Source organism: Astatotilapia calliptera, chromosome 18 (genome assembly GCF_964374335.1).
Source record: "Astatotilapia calliptera chromosome 18, fAstCal68.1, whole genome shotgun sequence".
In the NCBI taxonomy this organism is placed as follows: domain Eukaryota; kingdom Metazoa; phylum Chordata; class Actinopteri; order Cichliformes; family Cichlidae; genus Astatotilapia; species Astatotilapia calliptera.
The window spans coordinates 20,941,438-20,963,517 of NC_137439.1; the positions used below are offsets into that span (position 1 = coordinate 20,941,438).

At 40.2% G+C, this 22,080-nt stretch overlaps 1 protein-coding gene across 2 annotated transcripts in view; it reads left to right on the forward strand.

The window, feature by feature from the left end:
- The window catches only part of LOC113010977 (ephrin type-B receptor 1-B), a 436,216-nt gene that overhangs the window by 364,090 nt on the left and 50,046 nt on the right, over window positions 1-22,080 (forward strand). For both annotated transcript variants that reach the window (XM_080292596.1, XM_080292597.1), the window contains exons 26-27: window positions 12,352-12,476; window positions 20,829-20,991. In XM_080292596.1, the coding sequence (XP_080148722.1) occupies window positions 12,352-12,476; window positions 20,829-20,991 (288 nt within the window). The remainder of the gene's footprint in view (window positions 1-12,351; window positions 12,477-20,828; window positions 20,992-22,080) is intronic.

A 22,080-nucleotide genomic window follows, 5' to 3' on the forward strand; every position in this document is an offset into this window, starting at 1 on the left:
TCATTTTAGCTGTTTACTTTTGGTAAGTGTTCTGTTACAGTACAGTCCAGAAAGAGCTTTAGTGAAGGTTACAAATGACGTGCTTGTCCTGATCTCAGTGCAGCGTTCGATACTGTTGACTATAATATTTTATTACAGCGATTAGAGCATGTTGTTGGTATTAAAGGTACTGCGTGCAGTGGTTTGAATCATATCTATCTAGTATAAACTCCAATTTGTTCATGTAAATGGTGAGTGGAGAGTCTTCACACACTAAGGTTAATTAGGGAGTTCCACAGGGTTCCGTGCTAAGACCAATTCTGTTTACATCATTCATGCTTCCTTTAGGCAGCTACAGTACTGACAGAGGACTAGAAAGAGAGAGCATGTTTCTCTGGCTTACTTGTGCTTCAAGATTAGGCCTAAAACTTTCCTTTTTTCTAAAGCATATAGTTAAGGCTGGATCAGGTGACACTGAATCCTCCCTTAATTACACTGCAATAGGTCTAGGCTGCTGGGGTATTCCCATGATGCATTGAGTATTTCATCTTTTGTCAGCTTTTTCACCCACTATGTGTTTATACACTTCTCTTCATTTGAGAATAGCTGTTATTAATCTCTAGCTCTCTTCCACAGCATGTTTTTTTCCTGTATTGCTCCTCTTACCTCAACCAATCGCGGCAGACGGCCGCCCCTCCATGAACCTGGTTCTGCTGGAGGTTTCTTCCTGTTAAAAGGGAGTTTTTCCTTCCCACTGTCGCCAAAGTGCTTGCTCATAGGGGTAACATAATTGTTCTGGTTTTCTCTGTTTTCTTTGTATTATTGTAGGGTCTACCTTACAATATAAAGCACCTTGATGCAACTGTTGTTGTGATTTGGCGCTGTGTAACTTAAATGAAATTGAAAAATTGAATTGAACATTCTGGTTACTCTGCATTTTGTTTCAGTTTAATTTGTGAAATGGCAAATACCCTATTATTGTAAATACTGTGAATCATTTCATCCTAATAGAGTATTCATCATGTGCATTATGAAGCCACACTTCATGGCTTAGGAATCTTCAGGGCTACTATGATTTCATATTTCTCCACTGTGAATAATCAGGCCTTGAAGAGAGAGGAAAATTGTTCAGGTGAGGTATGCATACATGCTCTTTCTAGCCCTTCCTTTCCTTAACTGAGGAAATTGCCTGTTAAATGTTATATTGTGGGGCAAAAAGAGCACAGCTTGCTTTATAGGTATGTAGCAGCTAATTGAGATTCAAATCTCGTCCCTGTTCAACACTAAAGTGTCAGATTGGAGGACACTTTTTTAAGCTTGTGTTTCTATACATCCATGTGTATTCACATGGATGCACATGTGTCCATGCTATGGTTAGCTTCAGGGTGGTATTATTTCCTCTTATTCTCCCTGTCTGTGTCTCTGTACTTGCTTGTGTGATTTGTGTGGTGGGAGCCAAGCCCATCCAATGGAAATGACAGGTTGAGGATATTGACTTTGATGGTCCTTTTTGCTACAAGCGATTTTTTTCATGCTTTTGTAGAGCTTTGACTTGTACACAAAAAAACACCTATCAAGGGACAAATACTGACCATGTGAAACATTTAAATGAGGCTTTCTTCCTTTTTTCTGTTTGTGGATGGGTCGAACTGTAAAAAGCAAAGCTTGGGGGAATTAAACAAACATAAAGTGGAGTTGCTTAGTGGAAAAAAAAGATTGTTGAGTCTCGAAAGGAAGAAAGTGACAAGTTTTTAGTAGCCTGGGTCCACGGATCCTTTCGTCAGTCGTGCACTTTGATAGCTCATGTCATGTTTCCTATCCTCTAAAGATGTGCAAATACATACTCTCATCCGCTGATAAAATATATAATATCGAACGAAGTCTAGTTGAGCCCTGTTTTACTTTAATTGTAGAATGAACTTTACATTTATATCAAAGACCAGTGACATAGTAATTGCTTCATCCAGATCTCCTTTGTGTGGGACTACATTTTGAAATTAAATTTGGCCCGCTTGGTTGAGGGCATACCACATTTGATTACAACGACTCTCTGAGGAACATAATGACCAACTGAACTTGTCTTTGTCTGAGAAAGAATCAGGAGATGAGTGGGAGGGAAGGCAAGGCAGGATGGAGAAATGGAGTGCTTTTTTTCCCCCTACCAGACTGAAAGACTGACAGTGAAGAAGAGGAAAATGAGGGAGTAAATAGGTCTGATTATCAAGGTGGCCTAATGGTGCTGACTGTCCCCATTTGACAGACTAATAGTACACTTGACAGATAGATGTAGAAGAAGCAATGCCCAGGCCTATTGTTGAAGTCTGCTGCAGTAATGAGGTGTCTGCTAGTAATCTGCCAAGCCTATGTCCAGCTCTATATGGCCCCTTTGTAGACAGGTAATTGCACTGTTCCTGACTTCAATGGGGGTTTTCGAGGTCAATAACGATGTAGAAGTATCCAGAAGGGATAAATGTTAATGCGCTCAAAAAAAGAAGAAAAAACACCCAACAACAACAACAAAGACATCCTTAAGATATAAGGTTCTAGATTCCCAAAGACTCTTCAGTGCAGCAGTGAAGCACATTTATACTTTCAGAAACATTGAATACTTACATCATCTTATACATTCACTGAACAAATTCAGTGTAAAGTAAAGCACGATGGTCTGCGCCATTTAAATGTTGCCATCAAAGTGTGTCCACAAGTCCCCTGCAGACTTTCATGCATCCATGAAAAACTGTTGTTTCCAGCATCTCTACAATCAATTTAAAATATATGAAGTATAAAGTCAATCAAATGTGCAACAGTTTCTGTTGGCAAATTTCCCAGCTTATGCGAAGGGAAAAGTAACTCCATCTCTAAATGAAATAGAAAATAACACCTAAACCTTATTTGTGTGCACAGCTGTTTATTTGTGGAGGGAGTGTGACTGAGTAATGTAACAAGCATTTGTATCCTGTACATCTTAGCCTCAAGGAACATATAAAATCAGTTGTTGACCAGTTTATTTCAAGTTGGTATTTTTCTGTTTTATTGTGGTTGTTGTGTGACTGCGCAAACTATGCGTTGACTTTCTGGAAACTACGCAGCTAAATCTTCTATGAGTTAGGTAGCGAGTCACTTTGGCTTGAAGGTTGGCCATATTTATTTGAACCAGAGTGCACAGATGAGGATGTGGAAATTTGCCTCAGCAGATTCTAGAGTCTTGATCGATGAGAGTATTCCCAGTTGTATGAATTTGTGGCTTTGCTAAACATTATCCATAAAGTAAAAGCTATTAGAACAAATAAAAAGGAAGATGTTTATACTGATCAATGGACAAATCACCCTGCACTGGGTATGCCAGAAGAGATCTGGCATAGAGATCCATAATGCAGTTAGCAGTTTTCATCAATAAGGTATTTTTGACTGATCTCTTATTTTCCAAAGGGGTCACCACAACAGATTTTACACCAGAAGCCCAGCGTGATGCAACCCTTCCAGTTATTTGGGACTGGGACCTGATAGGGACTAGACTAGGAGTGGACTAGATGTCACAAGTTCCCAGAATATAACCAGTGATCTTTCACATGTAAGGCTTGCATTTTTTGCTACAGGTGGCTAATTTCCATGTTTGCCATGGAAATGTACATATTGCTTACTTATTTATACAATCCATAGTTGTCGGGAGGTCTTGCGGATTGAATTTAAGACTAAAGGATCAACTTTTTGAAGACTATCTTAAACTATAGCCTTTATATCCATATACAGCATTGCACCTTAACATGACTCCAAAGCGTACGGCCAGTGATATAGTTTCAGGTCACGGAAAAGCAATAAAAAGACAGTTTTATCAGTTTCACACTCAATTTCAGTTCAGGCATTGATAGCAAAAATTTACATTTCCCTGATTCTAAACTACAAATAACACCATAAAATATATAATTTAGAAGATAAGTAGAGCCTACCTGTGAAATATAGGCTGTTTGTCAAGGGCAGTGTTACATTATTGCCTTTCTGGTCTGATAACAACCTGTGAGGGGATATGTGTTCAAGTGATCATGATAAAAAGTTTGCACTTGTGTTGGTGAAGTCTTTGCATTTTCATTTTGACTTGGGTTTACCATAAATAGTCGTGTGATTACGGTAAACCAAGGGTATCCAGAAAACAGTATGCAGCAGTATTTAGATGGCTGTAGCATGAACTGGCTATGAAAAGACAAGGTTGAGGGGAGCAAGGGGAGACTGTGGAGGAGTAGAAGAAAAGGAGAGGATAGTGGGGGAGGAGGGTAAGGGGATTTAGTGTGAATCACCAAAGAGGCCATTTAACTGCCCTCGATCCCAGCGTGTGTCTGGGAGGAAGGGCTGATCAATAGTGTGATTTAGGAGTTCATTCACAGCCTTTGCTCTCCAGGAAACAAACACGCACACACACACACATATAATGATAAAGACACACAGGTTATATACTGCCCCCGTTAAGACCATCATTCAAGCCTGGCCTGAATTTAGTCATATTTATCTATCTTGGCCACTGGATAATAGCTTTTACTGTATGTTGTTTAATTTAAAGATTAAGAAACTCTATTTTGGATTTAGTTAAATACAATATGGCCACAGAGTTAAATATATATGGTCACACCATTGGCAGTAAAACCATAAACGTGTGGTGAATACTACACTGTGCTAGCCGTGTTCCCTCATTTATTCCATCCTGGGCAGTTAACTTGTACAAAGTGCTGCTAGCAAAGTGTTTTTGTTGGGGTTTTTTTTATCCCAACCTTTTCAAATGTGGTAACTCTGTTCACTGAATTGTTATGTGGGGTTTTAGTGAACACTTCATGAAATAAATATCCAAAAGCCTCTTGACTGGTGCTGTTTTATGGAGCTAATACCCAACATTTCTCTGATCTTACTAGCACAGCCTTCTTGACCTAGATTATGTGCCAACAATCCCTCAGACCACAGAACGCCAAGTGTATCTACAAACAATCCTCCTCCACTTAGTTGCTGTTTGGAGAGCCATTCCCACAGAAATGCAAACACTACTATCCTAAGCCTTCTATGGGCAAGTCTGCCTGGGCGAGTTGCATTTAAGATACTAAGATGTAGTGCAGTAGACTGAAATCCAAACAACCAGATGAATTAAAGAGAGCTGCCATCTGTGGGGTTCTAAAACCCAATGAGATGTTAGGCAAACATGTCCATGGAGACACTGCTCATTATGTCTTTTCAGTTTACAGCCTTTCCATTTGTTTTGGGGTGTTGCCTTGTTTCTTGTTGCTTTACACTCACTGTATAAGATTTAGGGTGTCTGAGAGCTTCATCATCTTAAACGGGTCTTGAGGCTCTCTCCAGTGTGCCATTTTTATTTCACTTAATGTCTGTTCCCATAACTGTTGGATCCTGTCCCTGGATCCAGAAAATGAGGTATTAGCTGCAGGCGGGAAAAAAATAAAAGTGTCGGTTCTGATGCCACTGAGCCACCTTGTCAGTTCTGATGTCTCTATGTGATGTTTTAAGTAAGCATACGTTTGTGTTTCTGTGTGCGCTTGTTCCTGTGTGAAAGTATCTGGTATTTTCTTCTTTTTTTTTTCTTGTGTGTGTGCTTCCTTTTTTTTCTGTGTTTGGAATCGTCCACGTATAATGTGATTTTAAAAATAATTCAAACCATGGTTCCTTGACAGAAATCCTTGGCGCTGAACTGATCCCTCTTTAAGATGTTCAAGAGAGGCCCATTACCATGTAGTCATGGCTGGCTTGGCCCTCTGAGCCCCTGATAATAAGGTGGAAGGCAGTCGAACCTATGCCTTTGACAGAGGCACGGCAACATAGGCTGCTTCCCTCATCTGAGACACTGAGTTGCTATTAAGAGGCTTCACAGTTCAGTAGCGTGGCAGCATCTTGAAAAACAAAACACGAGTGCACAAAGAACAACTTGTACATGTGGCAACGAATATGTTTATATATATTTGTTTGCTTCCCCCCCCCCTTTGCACAGAAGTGAATATGGCTGTGGCACAAGATCTGCTGACGAATTCTAGTATAACTTTCTGTTCTGTCATATACTAACTGAGGCAGAGCAGGAATTTCTAGCCGGGAATTCAAATGTGAATACGAGGAACTTGTATAGCCATCTCAGTCTGTTTCTAATGAGAAAAAGGCCACAGAGAAAGAAAGGAGACTGGAAACTTTTATTCTCATTTTGAGTTTGACCTTATAAAACAATTTGACTGCCTTGTACAAGATACAGAAAATAGCCTTTAACTAATAATTCAAAGGGAGCTTCACACTTTTTACACATTAACTTTACTTTGTTAGTCTGAGGCAGCACTTCTGACCTTGTGGAAACAGTTATGTAATCTCTACTATAGCTTTTGAGGGACTTTCCAAAGATGGATGATATACACCTTTTTTGTTCAGATCTTTTTCCAAGAAGACTAAAAGTTGCGGTATCTCTGCAGTAGTTTTGACCATTCCTGTTTAACATTAGTTATACCAACTTCATGCTGGAGGAATCACTGCGAAACCACAGCCTCAGCTTTGTGGCACACATGCAAAGTGGTGCTTCACCTCATCTATATTCTACAGTTGATTAATTGCAGAAAAAAAATAAGCTTTTCATTCTTTCATCACTTTGTCTCGTGCTTCTGTCCCGGCCCATCTCTGTCCCTCCTTCTTTTCTCTCTCTCTTTCTGTCTAAGTCAGAAGCTTGGAGGCTTTGACTTTGATTAATGGTGAGCCGAGCTCTGCATTAAAAGCCAGGGGCTGTGAGTGAGGCCAGATAAAAGTGGAGCACAGGAGCAAGGGATGGGAAGGATGGAGGGGGGAGGGAGGAGTGCAGGACACAGTCACCAATCACTGTCACCATCATCGTCCCATGGTGACAGCGGGGGACGCAGTTGGTGGGGACAGCGGTGCTTCATTGGGCTGAACCTCACCCTCATATAGGCACGACACATTGTCTGTGACAGGCTCTTCACACGTAGCCTGGTAGGACCCACATACATGTGCACATGATTTTTTTTTTTTCCTGTTCTGCTTTTCTTCTCCGAGCACAGTCAGTATGTCCAGTGGGACACGGCTGTTTTAAAAAAAAAAAATCCCTCTCCTCTTCAGAGAGGGTAGTGGAAATGTATATTATAAGGGTACATGTTAATATCACATTATTCCAGTTGAGCTGATGTTTGAGTTCACTGAGAGTCTGTGTTGTGCTTTTGGGAAACAACAACTGCATTAGTTATGCCAAACTTAAATTGGTTAAAGGAGTAATAACAAGAACATCTCAGCTCTTGTATTGTATGAGATCCTCTAGCACTAGTTAATGAACATAAAAGGCTCTGATTGGATGTTGTTCCTCCAAATTGGCCATCAGTGACGCACAACACCTGAATCGCTGGGAAAAAAAGAAAAAACAATTTCATTGTTTTTCTGTATGAATTTGGTTGGGACAAGGACTCAGGGCTCCCCTCTTCTTCTTTTTTTTCTTCTCTTTTTTTGCTGCAGTAATTTCTGCGTGGAGTGCCCCTCCCTGGGGTCTGTCAGGAACAGTGTGTGCCTGTGGCCGGTAATTGATAATGCGGCCCAGGCAGCCCTAGCCCTGGTCAGTGGAGCGTGAACTAGCCTGAGAAGCAAAGAGGCTGAAGTGCACTGAGGTGAAGCTTAGCCCTTACACTCTCTGTCTAGGGTATAGGAGCAGGAAAGGTGGGGGCAGGAGGTGAGAGCCAAGAAAGGCAGACGGAACAAAATCCATTCACACTGACAGGATAAACAGAGCCTATTCATTTGTTCAACATTTACATTTTACAAAATTATCTGACATTCACATCAAGAAATACTAACCCCAGTCGAAGCTGTCGAAGCTGTCGAATAACCTTGGTTTTCTTAGAAAACAGGATTTACGTGCAAACACATGTAAAAAGGTCAGAGGGTTTTTTCCCTACTATAACTTGAATGCTTATGCAAGAGTGAAGTACACAGAGAAGCAAAAGAAATGGAATAATCACCAAGGACTGTGATAAAAAGATGACTTAGTTGAGAGAGGGTGCCATTTGAACAGAGGAGTTATTCAGCAAGATGTGAGTGGAGACCAGGTGGAGTGATGACTAGGCCTCAGCGAGCAGGCCAAGAGCCAAGTGGCTGATAGGTGCACAATGTAGAGCATGGGCTTGTGTGGGGCTGTATTTATGCCTGCAAACATGGGGGTGAGGATTTCTTTCCAGGACTATATGAAACACCAAGGCTTTGAACTTACATGAGCAGTAGGCAGAATATATTTTATAATCAAAGTCACTTGTGTCTTCACAAATTGGTTTGATGAGTAACTCTGGTTTAATTCATCCTTTAACTTTTAATTAGAGTCCATTATAGCAGCTTGAATTACTTTATGATGATGGAGTTAAATCTGGGGCATATTTATGTATGTCATTCCAGAAACTGATTTGTGCATTAAAGCTAAGCAGTCTAATTTTTTATTGAATAATTTGTGCTGCTTTTGTTTAAAAAGAAAAGTTTCCTCCTGGATCACAGATTGATGCATTTTACAGAAATAAGAAAACACATCCTGGTGCATCATTTATTAAGAGTCTGACGCTCAGCAGCTCCAAAGTTGTGAAAGAGCAACTACATGTTTGGTCAAAATAAAGTTTTAAGTTGTGTCTTAACTTTCTGATCTTTTGTGTTATTTCTGTGCAAATGAATGCAACTTTACAGCTTAAACAGATTTACAGTATCTACAATGGGATATATGGATGTGCAAAGTAAAATGCAGCATATGCTCACTGTTTCACTTTGCAGCACAGGCTTCAGTTACTGCAGCCTTGTGATTTGTGCCGTAGTCCTTGCTGCACTCTCTGCAGCACAAAGACAGCTAAATAAAGAGGGCTTGGCTTCTTATTGCTGCTTTGATGCCAAATCCAGCTGAAACAAAATGTGATTATTACATATGTTATTATATTATAATTCTCCGCATGTTACAAATTGAAATATTAAACTTTGTGGCCTCAGTGTCCAAGCACAGCTCTGATTGATCGTGTCACAGGTAATAGCCTATCAGGAGCTCCATTGCCACATGACTGATCTGTCCCATTACAGCACAAGTAATCAAATCTTTACCGTTTTCTTTTAATCCTCCCCTAATTTCTGATTCAGACTTCTGTGTGGAGCCTTTATAGAGCCTATAACTTAACTTACATTATGGCAGACATGGTTGGCTACATTTATGCGTGTGTATGGTTACACATTAATCACCGTGCTGGAAGCGTATAGAAAAAACACGAAATGTTGGGACATTTTTTCCCCCTCTGGGTATCCGGTCTTAATAGGAGGATTCAATGGCGCTACACTGGCCAATTACAATAGTTACAGGTCACATCGACCTGACGTGTAGTTACATTTCTCGAGAGGTGCGTGTCAGGTTATGTGGAAGGTTAGTGTTAAAAAGGGTTTCTGCTTACGACGTAGGTTTCCCGCAGAAGTCTAAATCAGACATATCTGGCATGAAAAGACATTGTGGTAGCCTTTGGCTTGATTCTTTGAGCTATTCTTTCCATCTGTTACCAGACAGAAGCACAATGAGACTCTTCTGTCCTGTCTTTCTTGAAACCTGAAGTAGTATTTCATTTTGCTCTGGGCTCGTTTGTTTTTTCCCCCACACAGAATTCCAGACCTTTGGAAAGTAAGCTCCAGCCAGAGGAAGGCAAAATGGGTCCCATGTGGACCAAAAGAAAGAAAACCCCCAAAGCTTACAGTCAATGTGACACTGTTTGTGATATTTAAAGTCTTAATGGGATTACATAAATTAATACTACAAGCGGGAGTAAGAAAAATCATTGTCAAAGTAGCTTAGATACTGCATTCAGCAACAACACGACACAGATTCGCTAAATAACAGCAGTGACAAAAATAGTAAAAGAAGTAATACTAAGCAGTAAGACAACCTGAGGGACACCGCATCAGCATGCAACACCTTTTTTATTTTAAACGGTAAAAATAGGATTTAATTTAATTTCAGTTCAATTCATTTTACTTCACACTTGTAGTCCATATAGATTAAAAACATGCTTGCAGCTGATCAGATCCCGCTCTGGTTCACACAGAGGTCTTATCTTGAATTTAAAAAAATGTCTTCTTAGACTTTCATCTAACTTAAATTCAAAGATATAACACAGCACGCAAACATAAGCGCGGGCACATCGGCATGCACACACAGCGCAAGTTTTATCAAGTTTTATTTATAATACAATCTCCGAGCAACATGTGAAGCATGAAGAGGAGCACAGATGATAGCGGTATGACAGTTGCAGAGGGCAAAAAAATATGAGATGAGCAGGAAATTGCTTACTGTCGGGGTTAATTGACAGCCCGTGTGTGTGCGTTCAGGTGTACTTGGGCTGAAGGATGGAATATACGGTGGAGCTGGGTCAAAACAATCACGGTACTATAGTGATTTGATTTTAAAGGGTTTCATTACATGAAAAAGATGCAGTTCATATGCAAACAGGGGCATTGTTTGTATTGACTCCGTCTTGAATATACTGGCTGGGTGCAAAGCTTGCTTTTTTTCCCTTTCTGCTCTATAATTTGGTTCACTAGGACATCACTGATACTGATATCGCTAATAATAGAGTATACTGTTGCAAGTGAAAAAAACAACAAACAAAAAAACCCAAATCTTTTGGAATTACCAAGATGTCTGCATTGATTAATCATAATATGAAATGCACGAGTTTCGTATTTATTTACACAGTTGAGCAGAAGATACAAATACTGTTATGCATGATAGGAAAGAAGCCAGTAAGGGTTTTACAGGACTCACCTTTTCAAATGCAACAAGCAAGTGTACAAGAAATCAAACAAACACAATCTATTTGTATATAATTCAACTAAATGAAAAAGAGAAAACTCATAAATGGTCCCAAGACTTTTTCCTTAATAACACAAAAACTGATTAAATGAATAATATAAAATGCAAAGTGATTTCTACTGGGTCTATTTTCAGTATGTATTATGTTGGACGTAACAGCTGCTTATGCAGAAAATGCACAATTTCCCTCGAAGCTGATGGTTTTGTAATGACCAGATTTTCATCAGTCAATGTTTTTTACTCAAACCTGACTGAATGAAAACATCTGACTTTAAATTCACTGCTGTGGGGTCACATACTGACTCACTCATTTATAATAATGGTTCAATTTCCTGTATGAATAAGTGGCCAAGTATGATAATTTTGTCTCATCAGTTTAATGATTTTAAGCCTTAAGTGCTTTTTTCTTTAAAGGCAAAAGTAATAACGTGTATTTACAGTGTTATCGCTGTAATATGCCTCGGCAGTCCTCACAATAACTTGTGATGCAAATTGTGAATTAATATAAAAATATTTTTACAGAACATAAGATTGATCAGTATAAAAATGTGCAATATTTTCATTTTTTTATAACCCAAAGGTAGCAAAGACACTCAGTGTCTGTTTTATTTAGTTTTACTACCTATACTCTCACTGAATTTTCAGGAAAAAAAATGTTTATGAAATTTAATAATGACAGAAATGAAAACAAGTTGATATTTAAGTTTTTAAGTCTAAGTTAACACAACTGTGTGAATGAGTAGTCGTGAAAGAAAAGGGAGAACTGATCCAGTGCATCCTGTAGAGGCTACACTCATGCTCCTGAATTCTCTGCCCATCAGCGGACAAAATCTAACACAATGGTAGCGGGACACTTGCCAGGCTCGTGGTGATGGACCATTCTGGTAGCCAGAGTCCTGCTCGCTCGGCCCAAGTCCACGCCCACAAATCTTGGCCAAAATTGGCAGATCTGTTTTGGCTAAAGCCAGTTTATATTTGGTCCTGCGGTGCCAGAATATGGCAGAGAGCAGGCCTAATCGCTCTAACTCAGCTGCTTACCTGCTTACTAATGAGAGAGGCAGTTGCACTGTTTAAGCCGCTCGGACTCTGAGAAGCATACTGATGGTGAAATAGTTCAGTTTGTATTTGTGCAGCAGCGTGATGTTTTATTTGCACATGTACAGAATTCAAAAGTGCACTATTTTTTAAAACATAGACCATCATGTTTGAAAGTATTTGGATTGAATTATTGAACTAAATGCACTAAAGCAAATCCCCTAACTTTAGAGAAAGCGCTCTGCATTTTCTAACTTCACCTCCAGGTTTCATGAAATTGAGCCTTGAGGACAGACAAACATGCACAGAACTGAGCAATTCAGCTGTTTAGTCAGGCTACCCTTGCTCACCAATCTGTTTAATTATCTTGAATTTGAGTATTTTTGAATAACCACCTACAACCAACAAACACTTGTGGGCGAGAAACATGTGTAATTAAAGCCGGTTATTATAGAAATGCACTAATTTTGTCTTACTTGTTCTGTCTCCTCCAGCTCCTTCAATAGTTCCCATCATGCACCAAATCAGCTCCACCATGAATAGCTTCACACTCTCATGGCCTCAACCAGAACAGCCAAATGGCATCATCCTCGACTACGAGCTACGCTACTATGAAAAGGTAAGTGTGTGTGTGTGTGTGTGTGTGTGTGTGTTTCTGTAATGGCTGAAGTTCTTTTACTCGTGTCGTCTACTCTGCATATTCAACTGCATATAAATCCGCCCAAAAACCAAAGCTCTCCTTGATATCTCTGAGCTGAGTCCCCCTGGGTTGATAATATGTTCTTTCGCTGTGTTCACTCTGCCTCTCCCACTGTTCTTTGGTTTCGGCTGCTGATGAAGCGAATAGTTTGACCTCTGCTCCAGGCCCACTCTGCGTAGTGCAGCAACCTGTCCCACTGTGAAAATGCATTGCATCTGGAGGGAGTCACATCGACCCGTCTGCTCACACACAATACGTCTGCTTTATTAAGTCGCCAGTCCTACCCCACGGAGCCTCTGCTGCACAAGTATTGACCTGTAGGCTTTTCCCAAGGCCTTGAACATAATGATACTGAGAGATTGGAGACTTTAGCTTTTTTGTTTGGGTCCTTGTTTGTCCTCCTCAAGCTGATCGATAGGTATAGCAAAGTTGGTTGTGCAGTTTGTTTTTTTTTCTCTCCAGTCCTTGTCATCCTAAGCTAAGATTTGGTGCACCTTCACTCATGTTCTGCTTTTCAAATAAAAGATAAAAAATCAATATAGTTTTATCAATGTTTTTTTTTTATTCTTTTTGTGTTGAGTTATTTACTTCACACAAACTCATTTTGGCTAAGGCTTTGCGATCAATATTCACAATCCCACCTTAGAATAGTTTTGTCACATTTAGCATTTTCTATCAGAGAGAACAACAATCATGTTTTTAAATAGTGTTTGCAGTTGGACACTCAGTTATCCAATATTAGCTGCAGCGCTTGCTGTTTTCCCCTCTGGCATTGCACAGGTCATGAAATTGAATCTGATTGCGATGGCCCTGAGAAACCTTATCTGCCAGACAGCTTAGTGTCGTGTAAATAACACTTATACAGCCCCCCCCCCCCCCATTAGCTCATGAATATCAATGAAACCTAATCCTATTGATGTTTATGCAGTGCATCCTCACACAAATAGATGAGCACTGCGTAATCACAAATTAGTGAATTAACAAGGACAAGGTTGCTAATTGTACTGGGATAGCTCAGGTGACAGAGAGGTTGTACTCGACCCTGTCTGGCTCAGTCTTAATGCACCTACATATACCCCTATGTTTTTGTGTCTATCTGGAAAAATACTTCCCCGTGTGACTCTGAGTAAGACACAGAGGGAGAGTCAGAGTGATTGCTTTGTGACACACTGGGCTGTGAAGATGAGATTTCCACTACGGTGGTCCTCTTCTGACAAGCTGTATTTTGGATCTGACGCAGCTTTTTATAGGTTCTGAACAGACACTTCTTCAGCCAGCCCTGGCTGTCCAAAGTGTCAGTGTAGATGTGTTTTTATGCCTGATTAAGCACCAACCAACCAAAAGTGCAGGTGGTTGAAGTTTTTGGCCAAAAGAATCAAATGAAGCTAAATGGATTGAAGTGTAATTTCCCAGCCTGCTAAATTTCCCTATGCACATAAGTGCGTAATGCCATGTAGATTCTCTCTGTCACACACCTTGGCATGGCTTTCTCGTGAGTTTATCTTCCTTGCTTTCTTGCCCATTCTGCTGTAAAGTGATGATGTGGCCTTTTGAATATGAGAGTAGTAACACTGTTATGGTTATGGAGTTGATTTTCTCAGTGTGCCTGCCACAGTCAGCTAGTCCTTAGCACAGCAAAGCATGAGCTGTCTTTCTGCAAACTCCATCTCCCCGGGAGCCACATATAGTCACTGACAATGGCAACTTCTCTAACAGCATGGCATTGTCACATTTTGTGTTGAGTAATACTTCAGGTTGTTCATAAAGGAATGATCTACTTCTCTCACAACCTCGTCATAGTACTTGTTCGATACAAGTTTAGTTCTTGTACGCAGGTTTGATTGTTTGCTGTTTTGTTTTTTCTGTGACAGTGCAATACAGAATGTCATATGCAACAGTGATTGGACTGGTTCTTGATCATTTTTAAAGGGAGATATACATGCAAGGAAAAGTACATGCTCTGTGATGTTGTCTGCTGAGCCACCAGGACACCCTCTGGGGCTACAGGACTCAGGCTTAAAGCATGTCTGCTTTAAGTCACTCGCTGGAAAAGCTAAAAAAAAAATGTAGTCATGCTGTCAGTGAAGCAGAATGTTTGCACAGATCTTTAGGTATTTCCTTCTTTATTTTTATTTTAAAATAACTGCTTTTGGGAAAGAAATGTCTCAATTGCACCGATGTCCCATATACAATACTGTGGAAAAAGTTTCGAGCCACATTATTCTAAATTTAAAACGTTTTTGAGCTTTAGAAATAAGTGGCAGCTTTTTCACTCATTTCCAGTACCGGTACTTGTACCTGACAATTTTCTGAGGAATGTTTTTGTTTGTTTGTTTAAGCTACTCGACACTGACCTGTGAATCATTCAAGCATAAAAAAGGCAACTAACTCAAGGGATGAACCCGTGTTGTGTTTACACATAACAGACAACTTAGCAAAGAACCAATTTTTAAATTACTAGCAGCGCTTCGCCAAAAACGTATAATTTGTTCCCATTTCTTTAGTTGAATCTGTAAAAAGTGACAGTTTGACAGTGATTAAATATTTTTCGCATCAACGGAGTGATTCCCAGAGGTATTATCTGAAAAGTTGGCATATCTTGGCATGGTGCGCAGTTTATCTTTAAATATGCTGAGGAAAATGAACAAGTGCAGGACAAAAGAAGACGTAGCAGGCCTAAAAACAAGCTGCAGCAGCTGAACAGTATCTGAAAATCACATTCTTAAAAAGTAGGAGGAAAAATTCAGGTGAAAGATGCATCTGGTCCTTCAGTTTATCCTTCTACTGATTGCCGAGGTCTCATTAGTGAAACGGGGAAACAAGGCTGAGTTGTGCCAGATTACAAAAGAACTGGACTAAAAAACAGTGGTAACAGGTTTCATGGAGTGATGAATCCAAAGAAACTGAGTGGAAAGCTAAGAGAGTTCAGGCTGTGTTGAAGCAGAAAGGTGCTCAAAAACTCTTCTTTATGCCTTATGAACTGTTTTTCCGTGTATGTTTGCACATTTCATTTAATGATAAGCAACATCACTAAACGAACAACTTAATATTTATCATTTCTGAAAATGTACTGCTATATAAAATGTTAACAGTAATGATAATCGTAAAGCTGCAGAATAAGTCCAAATTTTCCATATATAGTAGAACTGCAGTTTAAGCTGTAGCTGCATATATAAAGCTGTTGGAAATGACTGCATTTTGACAATTTCACTTGAAACCTCAAGAAAATGCTGGAGGCTGTTCTCTCAACAGGCTTCGCTCACTTCTTCAACCTACCTTCTCATTCCAGAGTAAGCGGTCTCAGGACTCTGTAAATTGGGAAGCAAGATTAAATGAGTCGAAGATTTGTTGAGAAAAAGTAGAATCGCATGCTCTCGTTCTCTCCATTTTTCTCAGACCCCTTTTCCTCTGGTTGCCTGAAAATTTGGGGAGGGTGGAAATAACGCAGCGTAGCGGAGGTCAGGCCCTCCATTAAGGCTGGAGCGGAGCAGCCACCGGCTCTGGTTACTGATTGCTCTGCTGGTGTCAGAGAGAGGATGTGTGTGTGTGTGCCGGGATCTGTGTGTGAGCGAGTGTCAGTGTTTGCGTGTCGGCAGCAGTCCAGGTGTATCCATTCTGGATGACAGCAGTACTGTCATGCTACGGTGTAACAAATTCGAGAGCAAATGCAAGTTTTATGGCATGTCACTATGATCTGCAACATACTGACCATTAACACTTACAACTTTTTGGGGGGCAGTCTTACTGCAAATCTCACCTTACATATAATTAAAAGGTCCTCAGAAGAAGTAATTGGGAATGCATGTTATTCCTTTGTCTCAACTACAACACTTTTATGGACACACACACTAAAAAAAGTTTTCTTTTTCTTTTTTTCTTCTTTTTTTTCTCTCATTGGAACTTATGCAGCACTCCCTCAGTCCCTCAGCAAGAGCGCACTCTCTTCTTTTCTCCCTCTTTGTTTGTCTCCCTACTCACTTACCGAAGCCTTCTTGTAGGTCTCCAGGTGAATGGAATGGATACAAAGAGAAAAAGAAAAGGTGCCTACCTACAAAGAACAAGAAAAACTCAAAGAGCAAAAACAAATAGGTTTCCCTTGAAACTTACATTAGATAAATTGAATTTTCTTGCTTGTCTTTTACCATCCTCATTAGTGTTAAACATACAGCTTTGCAGAATCGCAATGAAAAACAAATGCGAGACCCTTTTTGTGTGGGGATAAAATTTGCTCTTACACTGGTTTAACTTCTTTACTTCACAAAATCATTAAGAGACATTGGGGGTCTTTAATGTCGTATTTTTATCACGACTATTTTACAATTTAAAAATAATTACCATTTTCCTTTTAGATTAGAATTCATGAGGCAGTGGTAATTATTTGCATTTGGAAATAAAAACTATCTACTCTCTGAGATTTAAATTGTTGCCCCCTACTAAAGTGGTTTTTTCCCAACCTTAGGCAATACATTTTAATTGGGAACATTAATAGAAGAGTTTTTTTTTTCTTCAAATATCAAAATTTTGTCTTATATACTCCCCATCTTTCTCTTTATGTGCGCGTGTGAGTGCACCCATGTGTGTGAGCTTTTCAATAAGACACATGGTACTACCAAGTTTGTCTCTGTGCCAAGGAGCCATGCTGTCCATTTTTGGTGGGGGTTTTTTTGTTTTTGTTTTTTAAAAACAAACAAACTATGTGTACTTTGAGAGGTGTCTGTGTACACATAGTTTGTTTGTTTTTGCAGACCAAGTGAAGTGAAGTCAAATCAGGCTTTTTTAAATAGTCTTATATGACTACCACCTATAACAGACCCACAAGAGGAATCGTTTCGATTCAGAAAGTCACACAAAAATACAAAGTTCCAGAAGTGAAAGGATGACAAGTGGCCAAGGAAAACTGGCACTAGAAGAGCAACTGGGTGTGTATTGGAATTTGAAAAAAAAGAAAGAAGTGACAGTCTGTTAATACCAATACAATTATAATTGCTCTGGTAGTAATACAATAATTCTAATAAATATAATAGATTCTCCATAAGAACTTCAATTAAAATATCCAAATATATGCAGTGTCACTACTTTATGTTAGTCATGTAGGTGGTAGGTTATAATTAATAGACATGTGCTCGTGTATTAACAACAGTCCGGACAAGACACATCAATAAAAATGAATCGATTAAATCTGTGAACAATATTCATGAGAGAGTTGCCTCGCTAAGTGTGTTTCGGTGATTTTATTACATGTCATAGAGCCCAAACTCCCCATATTGCTTACTCTCTGTCACCCCTGGCAACGCTTTTGATTGGCTGCTCCGCCATCTGCCTTCCCACCTGCAACTTTGTCTTTATTTAGCAAGTATGGGTGTGGTCCTCCTAATCCTCATTTGACTGGCAGCAGGGGAGGACCTCTCATACCTGGAAGTCCCTCCTGGCATGGGCTTTCATTGGTTATCTCCTAACCTGCTGGAGTGCCAAATGCCAGCTCATTTTAAGTAGCAGATGTGTGTGTGTGTGTGTGTGTGTGTGTGTCACATAATCCCCATTTGACAGGCAGCATGAAAGGGCCATTGCTAGCTGGGGCTCCCCCAAGGGATGCTTGCCCATTGGCGATTTGCCATCTGTCTGCTCACCTGTCCCCCATTCAAGCTCAGCAGATGGGGGTGTGATTCAGGGAAATTCACGATGACTGATAAGCAGGAATAGGCAAATCTTGACCCCAAGTGGTCCGCGTGCACTGAACCATATCTTGGACCAGATGAATAGGTGACAAGGGTTTCAGTCTCTCGTGGGGCTTCTTGTGTTTCGCACCTCTTTCAAATGCACAAGCTGCTCCTCTGAAGTCAAGTTCCACAAGTATTTGTATGCAGCACACTGGTGAAATGACAGTTTGTGTGATCTCATGTACAAAAGGTCTGTGAAATGATTAAACTCTCTAAACCAGTTACATCCAGCATTGCGTTTATAAATATCTCTTTTCTCTCAGAGATAGAGCGAAAGCCTGTTGGTGTGATGCTCTCCCATCCCTGGCCCAAACATTTGTCTTCATCAAGCTCAGAGTGTCCAATAAGAGTTAATGTGATTGCTCACGTTATTATGTGGGGGGCAGATTTCATAGCTGTGTTTACCTCGTCTGCTCAATGACAGAGCAACTGGAATGATTCAATTACACCAATAAGATTGGATAATGATTTTGATGTGGGTTCCTTCTGCCTCGAGTTTCTTATCGCTTCCTACCATCTCCCCCCTCCCTCTCTACCTTTATTTTTTTTTCTACTCCATAGTGTTGTCATTTTTTTTTCTCAAGTTTTCTCTGCATACTCATACATGTTTTGGAAGTTTTTATTTAGCATTAAGCATGAGTTTACTCATTACACTTAAGAAAAAGTTGCCTATATTTACACTGCACTACTAATTCAAGGGAAATTGGCCCCTTTGCATTGAGCTGCCCTTTTCCTTCTCTACTTCTGTCAGCATCTAGCTATCAGCAGCTTGCAGTGGTGGGGGTTGTGTAGGTGCAGTCTTATTTTCTGGCTGTCATATTCACTCTGGGTTATGGGAAGGTGACAGGCCATAGTCATTACTGATCCACAATAGCAGATACCTAAAGCAAGTCCCAGACTACACTGCAGCAGACTGCAGACTGCCTCTGTAAGAGTGAAAATATAGTAATGTGCAAAAATCTTCAGCCACCCCTCATTTCTATATATTTTGCTCCCACTGACCAAAGTGCTACAAAATAAAAGTACGCAGAATAAATAAATAGATAAACATAAAATAAACAGAATTGATACTAAAACGCAAAATAAAAGCATCAGTAGAATACAAGATAGGATTAAACATGAGTGAAACAAAAGGATAAAAAAAAGAATAATATACAAACTGCGTTAAACGCCAAGCCGAAGACGTGGATCTTAAGAACGAATTTTGAAGATTAGCAGTGAAGAGGCCCGTCTAATAAGAAGCAGCAATGAATTCCACAATTTGGGAGCTGCTATGGCGAAAGCCCTGTCCCCTCTGAGCCTCTGCTCCTCGGCACATCCATGAGCAGCTGGTCAGCTGAGCGACGGGGAAGGGCAGTGCAAGTGCAGCAGCTCAGAGAGGTAGGGCGGGGCAAGGCCATTTAATCACCTAAAAAACAAATAAAAGAATTTTAAAATGAACTCCGAAATGGACAGGCAGGGAGGATAAAACAGGGGTAATATGCTCTCTTTTCTGTGGTCCAGTTAAAAGTCAGGCTGCAGCATTTTGCACCAGCTGAAGACGACACCAACATATAAAGAATTACACTAATCCAACCGAGTTGTGATGAAAGCATGGATTCATGTTTCAAAGCGACTTTTCTGCAGAATGTTTTTTTATTTTTGCCAGTTGTCTCAGCTGACAAAAGCTGGATTTCACCACTGGATTTCTATCCTAAATAGATATTCCAATTCAAAAATCAATACAAAAAATAGAGGGGAAACACCTTAAATTGAATGTTGCATGGGACGTGCAAGAATTTTTAAGCTATTCCTTTTCATAAACAAGTAAAATACTTACTGCCAGAGGAATTGGATTGAAAAAATAAATAAATAAAAATAAATCAACAAAAGCAAACCCACTTCAAAGAACAAAACTGAGGATCAAATGTTCAAACTTCTTGCAGTAATTAAATTACCTCATGAAGCACATCACAAGCGACAAACCACGCAGTGGCGTTTTTAATGTTCTGACGTAGCGATTTCTCTTTGTAAACCGCAAGAAACGATTGCCTTTAATTACAATATTGTGCATGCGTGTAACTGTATAAATGCTTTTATATTTTACACAGTGTGTTTTAGACCGCGTACGTGCTCTGTCGTGGTTTGAAATTTTATTTGAAGTTCAAACTGGTTGAAGCCTTTTTAAAAACTTGTGTACAGACATATTACCACTGTCTGTTTAATAAAGCATTCACACCGAAGCCTTAAGGAGAGCTTTTGCCTCGTCGCTCCTGTCTGTTGTTTATCTACTCTTCTCTATATCGACTTCTATTCTTTCTCTGTCACTGATGTTTTTCAGAAGCACAGTGCATTTCCTGTAACATGCGACTTAAAATTTCTTTTAAATTCGGGACCATTTCTCCTTACTATTACCAGAATACGTGATTCCATCATAAACTTGGTTGTTGTATCTCAAACTTGCCAACACTGGACTTTTCTGAATTCTGCATGGTGTGATTTAATCCTTTCATCTTCTGACATCTTCTCATGAAGTTATCTCTAACTTGCTGCCTGTGATCGTTGCTCTTTTCAGGACCATGCAGAGATTAACTCCACTATCCTGCGGAGCCAAACTAACACAGCGCGTGTGGAGGCCCTCAGGCCGGGTACAGTCTATGTGGTACAGGTGCGCGCACGGACTGTGGCTGGCTTTGGCAAATACAGCAGCAAGATGTGCTTCCAAACCCTCACAGATGGTAAGGATTGCAGAGCCAGGAGAAACAGCTCTCCTTCCCTCTCGCTCTATCCTTCTCTGTCTCGTTTGTTTCGTTTCATGCACAATAGCTCTCTTTTTTTCCTTTTTCAGACGTTCTTGTCTTTGTATTTGTTGTTGCATTATTATTAGTAAGTGAGATAGAGGAGAGGCATAATGTTTGATTGCGCTTCCTATTTCTACAGCTAAATTAATTTCCCTCACAGTCAGGTTTGAGTGTGTGTGGGTGCTTCGGATACGTTGAACACCGAGTGTCTTTTGTTTGTGCAACTAACTGTGCTTGATCCAAAATGCTTAGCTAATTGGTTTTTCACCCAGCCCTTCTGTTGCTGGAGAGTTGTCCCAGAATGCGTAGCTGTGATTAGTAGTTGATGAGAGAAATTTTCTGCCATGCATGGCGGGGGGTTGTTGGAGAGAGAAAGGGCTGAAGATGGGCGATAACACCTGGTGAACTGGCAAGGCTGGGGTTCATTTGTGTATGTGCAGGAAGGCGTGCTTGCAAAGAGTTGATAGCTCTGCCAGGCAGTTAAATTGTTGGAAAATCACATGGCTCAGTCAAGATGTATTCTGCTGGGTTTTCATAAGCGCAAGGCAACAAAAATAGCAACAAAAAGAAAGATATGAACTTATAATTGCCTTTCCTACGTTTTTATGTTCTGCATAAGATTTCCACTCTTTGTACCGTACTTGATGGCTAGCCTACAATGCTTATTTGGCCATAATTCAAAATACATTAAAGACAGGAGTGACATTTCCAGACTCGCTGTTAAACAGCAAAGATTACAATGAATGAGATGGTGATGATCTTGAGGGAGGGGAAGATGGGAAGCATGATGATGGTAATTAAGCCAATCATTGTGGCTATTTACCTGTGTGCAGAGCAGATGTGGCACAGTCACTGCCCCATTTACTCTCCCCAATAGTTCCGCATCAGCTTTCCTTGCGTATGAAACCATACTAGTGAATGTGAGCACATACATGCGCATACTTGATGCTCGCCCACACCAGCACAGCTTAGGGTTCATCTGCTGGCTGGCTGCCACAGCACGGCATTCGTCGAAGCAAGCAGCAA